The sequence below is a fragment of the Sorghum bicolor genome, chromosome 1 (genome assembly GCF_000003195.3).
Source record: "Sorghum bicolor cultivar BTx623 chromosome 1, Sorghum_bicolor_NCBIv3, whole genome shotgun sequence".
Taxonomy (NCBI): Eukaryota; Viridiplantae; Streptophyta; class Magnoliopsida; order Poales; family Poaceae; genus Sorghum; species Sorghum bicolor.
In genome coordinates, this window is record NC_012870.2 from 13,034,877 (window position 1) to 13,041,883 (window position 7,007).

The 7,007-nt window shown below is 41.2% G+C and overlaps 1 protein-coding gene across 3 annotated transcripts; it reads right to left on the minus strand.

The window, feature by feature from the left end:
• LOC8062463 (organic cation/carnitine transporter 7) lies at window positions 485-5,301 on the minus strand. 3 transcript variants are annotated; one of them, XM_021454746.1, is made up of 7 exons: window positions 5,150-5,301; window positions 4,202-4,353; window positions 3,796-4,072; window positions 2,695-2,932; window positions 1,659-2,190; window positions 1,363-1,565; window positions 485-975 (listed from the first exon to the last, which is right to left on the minus strand). In XM_021454746.1, exons 3-7 carry the CDS (start codon window positions 4,050-4,052, stop codon window positions 766-768), a joined length of 1,440 nt encoding a protein of 479 aa, XP_021310421.1. In that variant the 5' UTR covers window positions 4,053-4,072; window positions 4,202-4,353; window positions 5,150-5,301; the 3' UTR covers window positions 485-765. The 3 variants fall into 3 exon arrangements, with proteins under 3 accessions (XP_021310421.1, XP_002466771.1, XP_021310424.1); XM_002466726.2 differs by lacking the exon at window positions 4,202-4,353 and having other exon boundaries at window positions 5,150-5,292; XM_021454749.1 differs by lacking the exon at window positions 5,150-5,301 and having other exon boundaries at window positions 4,202-5,118.

Sequence of the window (7,007 nt, forward strand, 5' to 3'; positions counted from 1 at the left end):
GCCGAGCAAAGAGGGCTCACGCAACTGAAAGCGAATTTAGAAAGACGACAACCTTGGTTCTTGTATCTCATCACGCCAAGTTGATGGAGACTGGGGACACGCGTACAACCTTACTACCATGTAGTACTACCTTACTACCATGTAGTACTTGGTACCACTATTTGATGTACTAAGGCCTTGTTTAGTTTCGAAAAAATTTGGAAAATCAACACTGTAGCACTTTCGTTTGTATTTGACAAATATTGTCCAATCATAGACTAACTAGACTCAAAAGATTCATCTCGTCAATTCCGACCAAATTGTGCAACTAGTTTTTATTTTCGTCTATATTTAATAATCTATGCATACGTCTAAAGATTCGATGTGATGGGAAATGTAAAAAATTTTGCAAAATTTTATGGGAACTAAACAAGGCCTAAATTGATAGAGGTTGGAGGCACGCGTTAGGTCATGTTACCCCCAACGAATTGACGTGTTGGGCATATCCAGCACCACGAGAATATCCTCTCGTTATAATCACTGGCCACCACATGTTTACTTAACTTTACAAATTTATTTACCTGAAGATGAGGACGTTTGATAAGAATAAATCCTATTACAAATTGCTAGTTCTTTTTTCGTAATGATTATAACTTCTCTTTACACGTCTTTGCATATATCCACTAAACTTGTCGTGGATATAGTTGTATCTATACACAATTATGATGAACCACAAGCCCATCTGGACGCCCCAAGTGTCCTGAGTTAGCTAACACCATGCGTCCTTCAGTCCATTTCTCGGCCCTTGGTCTCTACAGGGAAGAGAATGCACGCAACTCCAGCGAGGAACAGCACCAGCTCAAACACCAGCACTGCTTCCATCTGGTGGCAGTTCCGCAGCATGCCCACGGCGACGAGTGGGCAAATAACCCCGCCGATCTTACCAATGGCGGTTGCGATTCCGACCCCCGTTGAGCGTACAGATGTCGGATACACCTAGAAAGAGAATGACAGAAATAACTCGCTTAAAACACTGCTGTTTCTTCCAAAAAAAAAAGCACTCTGTTGTCAGTTCTAGTAGGACCTGTCTTACAACACTGCTAAAGCTGTATAAAAGTATGTTTTTATTTGTAGTCTTCAATCCACAAGATAATGAGATCAAACTACACCTACATGCCAATGTAATGACTTACACAAGGAAACCTTGAATGATGTATCCTCAAAGTTACAGGTTGAATAGGATGGCCGTGTGAACACATAATATCCAAATTTACTTTGATGCCAGATACAGTATATCATATTTACAATAGATCAATGAATACTTTATGAAAACAAAATAAGCATATATTAAACAATCTTTGCCATAAGAAAGTTAAAACGAACCTCTGGGGCATATAGACATAAAATCGTTGTGGTACCGGTGCCACAAGCACGAGCTCCGAATAGAAGAGTAGTTGTCAACAACTCATTCTGATGAAGTACGAGTGGCCCAAGGAAAGCACAGCATGCAAACATCAGGCTCCACATAGTAGCTTTCCGGCCAAACCGATCAACAAGCAGAGCGGACAAAATTAAGCCTGGAATCTCTGGTAGAGAAGTGAAACCATGAGTTAAATGGGATGTTCCATAGCCAATCACAACGAGTGTGTGGGAGATTAAAAGAACTTACTGTATTCTACCTGCTAAACTAGTGATAAAAGTATCTTTATAAAGATTGCCATCGTTTTGGTGCACTTCAAAGATCAGACCAGATTTACAGCTTCTATTCACATCACTTAGTTGTGATGACAGCAATGCTATCCCATAATAAGCGAAGGAACATGCATAGTAAACAAACCAAAGAAGAAGAGTTGATCTGAGCAAGTTATGTGATAATAGCTCGCGCAATGCAGCAATAGCACCAGATTTGGATCTAATAGCATTCCTAACTGTATGTTCCTTCTCTCTGACTGGAATAAGGTGTTCATCCTCAGAAACATGAGTGATGTAGTCAGTTTTTGTTTCTTGATGGTATGTGAGAACTCCCAAAGGAAGAGCTGCTTGGTTTGCAATGGCTATTCTTTCCAGGACAAGCCTTGCATCAGTCATTCTATTTTGTGCACAAAGATAGCGTGGTGACTCAGGTGTAATTCTGAAGAAAGGAAGCAAGAGGAAGCATGGCAGGGCGGTCAATGCCAGCAACCACCTCCAACTTAATGCGGATAGTACAGCCTGCAATGCAAATAAAAATGAGCAAACTTCGATGTGAAAACTTGTACATGTACAAGTCAGATGTGTACCAAACCCAAATCTAACTTACTGAATTCCAGACATTTTGATCAGATACAGAAAAGTCACAGTTCAGATGGTTAGGTAAAAAGTACAAACATCAGGTAGGCATCACAAATTGAGATATCTTAAGCATTGCTACAGAATAATGACAGTATAGTACAAACAGATAATGCAACGATAAATCCGGTTGTCAACAGTCACAAATACACTACACCTGAAGAAAAATCAATGTTACACATGACATAGAGCATTCCAAAAAAATTCTACTTTCAGAGGCCTGCTTGAACAAATTCCTACACCTCACAGTTATGCATAATGTATTTTCTCTGAAATCTACTAGTTGGTTCCTTTCAGAATAGATTATATGTACAGTATTACCTATAAGAAAACCATGAATTGAAAAAGGGAAAACAATGAGTTGTAGTGAAGGAACAAATGTCATACCCATGCAAGTGAAGCCTCCAAGACTGTGCCAATAGTCCAGAAAAAGGAAAAAATAACCATCCAAGTGCCACGATTTCCTGCTGGAACGAACTCCAAGAACCAAGATGTAAATACATGGCCACTGCCCACTCCTATGCCGACAAAAAACCGAAGAACCAGCAAGCACAAGTAGTTAGGAGATAAAGCACTTAGAAAACCCATTCCACTAGTAAGCAGAGTTGAAAGCAATAGAACAGTCCTGAAAAAAAAATACAAGGTTTGTTTCATGTATGCTTGGCATATACTCCCTCCATCCCAAATTATAAGGCATTCCAAAAATCTTGGAGAGTCAAAGCATTTCAAGTTTGACCAAAATTAGAGAACGAATTATAAAGATTTATGAGATTAAGTGGATATACTATGAAAATATAATCAATGAAAAACCTAATGATACTTAATTGGTATCATAAATGTTATTATTTTATCATATAAATTTAGTCAAACTTGAGATGTTTTGACTCTCCAAGATTCTTGGAATGACTTATAATTTGGGATGGAGGGAGGAGAAAATTAAACATAGAAAATAATCATTGTAAAAAATAGGATATAATCATACAAACTAGACCCTCTACTAAGAATCATCAAACCAGTTATTTAATATCCTCTCAACTTTGTGAAGGTAAAGAACACTGTTTAGTGGTGCTGGGGGGTATCAAAGTGTTTATGCAAAGCTGGCCGCTTATGAGGCATCCAACTCAGGTTTTATTATTTTACAGGTAGAGAAGAGGGAAGATAAAGAGAGAGGTGGGAACTAGACATAAGAGAAGAACTAAATGTTTGTCTTTTACTTTTTTAATCTGTGCTGACTCAATACATGATGTCACTAACTGAAATGACTGATTGGTTTATTGACTCAGTGAACTGATACCAACCACAACTGTCAAAATTGGATTGGTTTATTTGGACATAGGTGATTAGATCCAATACCTTCGGACTAGTGAGAAAACAAACCAATTTCCTGCCAATCCTAAAGGAGCTGATCTTATTCGTGCCTGTCTTAAGAAACCAAGGCTTGTAAAAATGGAAACATAAAGAGTTGAGTTTGATGGAGCAAATCCTTACTTTCTTCCATATCTGTCGGAAATAAAGCCCCAGGCACAAGCTCCAATTAGCATGCCAGCAAACACAACACTGGATAGCAGGCTCTCATCTTCGGGAGAGACATTCCACTCTTCCCGCACCACTGGTCCAAGAAATGATAATAGCATAACCTCCATGGCTTCTGTAAGCCAACCCATTCCTGCATACGCAAGGACAAGTGCTTGGAACTTTCCAAACCCGATGAGGGTAAGAGCGTCATCGGTGGTGTATGTTTCCATATTAGCAGCACCTGCAGATTCTGCAAAGCAAAAGGCGTCTCTAAGAAATTAGAGATTCTAAGATTGTAACTCAACTCAGTTTGCTTTTATAGTGTTTGCCAATACCATATACAAAACTATTTCATTTTCAGGTAGCATACTGGACTCACCAGTCACCACTGAACCAGCGTGTGTAGCACTGTGATCTGACAACGCTTATTTGATGAGTAGAATGAGTATCAACGTCTATCTGATCCGAGTTTCAGAATCAGCATTGACCTTTTTTCTTTTTTCTGGAGTAAAAAGAAAGTGCCGATTGGCACTGCAGTGACGGAGGTCAATGTTCAGAAACAGAAGGCAAGTGTAAGTGTAACCCACCCAGCAAGTTTAACGGAGCCATGCTTTATTGAAAGAAGCTGAAAGCACAAAGAAAGCATAACTATTTCTCATGCGCAGCATCACCTTAACACGAGCACAAAACCAGAAATCTTGGAGATTGAGAGTGAGAGGTACGGCATGGTATATTCCTTGTGGATGGGGAGGTACTAGTACGGGGTATATTTGGCTCAAGATGCGCAGGTGCGTTGACTTTGAGCTTGTTCAGGTGAATTTCAGCAGTGTTTTTGTCTCACACCAAATCAGCCAGCAATGTTTTTCTCTGGCAATAAATCAGCGAACAATGATTTCAGCCACGGCTCTTGTGTCGCAGCTGATTGGGTACATTTTCTTGGCACGGGTTTCTCATGTCAGACTAAAGAGACACCACTATAAATGAACGTGGGGAACTAGAGGTCCATGGACCATGGTTTTGCCATGGTTCAGGGCCGAATTTCAGAGCGTGTGTTATTTGGGGGTAGTTAGTTAGTGTGTGTGTGTACGGATCAGGATCGAAGGCACGCATACGGATACAACGACCATGGATGCCTAGCCTAGTGTGCCCCCGCACCGCTGCACTCTTGCAGGAGAGGAGACCGCCACCGGTATTCGGCTCCGGCACGACGGGAGCGGGGTGGAGCCGTGGAGGAGGAGGAGGAGGAGGACAGACGAACCCAAACAAAGGAATCTGTAAGAGGCGAAGGGCAAAGGGAGGAGTGGAGGAGGGAGAGGAAGAAGCGAACCAGCTGAGCGGCGGATGCCGGCGGCCCTGCAGGACCAGCGCGAGCGGTTCCTCTCCGCCCCGGCGACGGCCGGCCGGCGGGCGGGCGGGCGGGCGCTGAGCGGCCTCGGTTCGGGCGCGCCGCGGTTTGTTTGCTGAGAAACAGAGCACCGGGTGTGTGTTGAGTGCCGTTGAAGTGGCGGGGGCGCTGTGGGACCTGCTTGCCGTGCCGAGCTCTCGTGCACGCTGCGCCCATGCCCGCGACACGGACACGTTTGGTTGCGTTTTGTTTTGCGTCACGCCTGGGTTCTCATCTCTTTTCGTTATTGTAGTATTCTTGTTATTGTTATCCAGGAACAGGAACTACATGGTTGGAAGCTGGGTCAAGTTTTATTTCAGAAAACTTAATTAATTATTTCTTCACCTGATGAGGACCTGATCGGTCGAGGAGGTCTTATAGAATAGTCCTATTGCAAATATATAAAATACTCATTGTTAGCATATCCTTGTATCTTTGTGTCGTAATCAACTTCTTTTTACGAGTCGTGTCGTGGAGTACAATATATATATCCGCTGTGTCTATTCACAAACATATGATGTCACTGCTGATTTGATGAATCGTGCACCCATCCGTATGCCTTTAAATTCGGATCTCTACAGTAGGGCTACAGGGAAGCTAACGCAGACAGCTCCCGCGACCGCGAGGCACGGCACCAACTCAACACAACAGCTCCGGACTGCGACGAGCCGCGGAGTGGTGGGCAAAACAACCCCCACGTTTCTACCGGTGGTTGCTCCGATTCGGCGGACCATGTTGGATGCAACTAAAAAGCAGGGGTCGCCAGAATTAACACCTGCATGTATTCTTCATGCAATTCTACTGTATTTATTATTCATCTAGGGACAAACTTAGAGCATCTCTTTTAAATAGAAAATATAACAGCTGCGTTGCTGCAAGATCTTCTATCGCACCTCCTATCACTATATTATTGAGATGAGATCTCCTATATCTACCACCAACTCTCCTAAAGAAAGGAGGACTCTCCATGTTCTAAATTGGAATGTGATTTTAGCACTCTGCTAGAGCAAATATCTCTCATATCCTAAAGTTATTTTTAAGAGATCTCTTGTAACTAGTTATTTATAGATGGAAAGAAATAGGAGATCTAGCAATCTGCTAGAGCATGGCTTAATTTATTCATGTTTTAAATAAAAAAAAAACATCTTCTCACGTCACCCACGGATCAGTTAAAGAGTCTCCTTAAATCTGCTAGAGCATGCTTAATTTATTCATGTTTTAAATAAAAAAAACATCTTCTCTTTTTCTAGGACGTCACCCACGGATCAGTTAAAGAGTCTCCTTATAGTTAGGTTACGGGATCATCCGCTGATTGTTCACTTGGCTACAAAGTTATAATTGAAAGTATTGTTCGCTGATTTATTATGAGAGAAAAATAATACTAAATGGCTGACAGATTCAACAGATAAGCTCAAGCAAACAGACTGAATTAGGAGAATTTTCCACACGTTGTCGTGGGTATGAAGGAGGAATCTATATGTACAGTGTTAGTAATAAAAAATATAATATAATATATGTATAGATTTATTAGCACAATCGTGGGATTGTATCCATAGTTGATGATATATCTTTCTGACTTAAATATCATAATTCTTATGCTAATGAACTTTTCTTGTAAATAATAGTATGTGGACTGCTAAAGTGAACATTTTGTATGTCAAGATAAATTGCTAATATCAAATGATAATGAACTGAGTGGAGTTTCGCTTTACAAGAGACATGGACTATTGTTTTCCAACCTTCGGTTTCTACGCGTGAGTATCATTCCACTGTGCAACGAGCTGGATTTCATTCGTTTGCT

What these genes read in the sequence shown, in the direction of transcription:
- LOC8062463 (XM_021454746.1), bottom strand. Translation starts at nt 4,052, where the DNA reads ATGGAAACATACACCACCGATGACGCTCTTACCCTCATCGGGTTTGGA. An exon ending in TGGAGGCTTCACTTGCATGG is followed by an intron (nt 2,191 to 2,694) that starts GTATGACATTTG and finishes TTTGCATTGCAG; the next exon opens with GCTGTACTATCCGCATTAAG. An exon ending in TTTTATCACTAGTTTAGCAG is followed by an intron (nt 1,566 to 1,658) that starts GTAGAATACAGT and finishes CTTCTCTACCAG; the next exon opens with AGATTCCAGGCTTAATTTTG.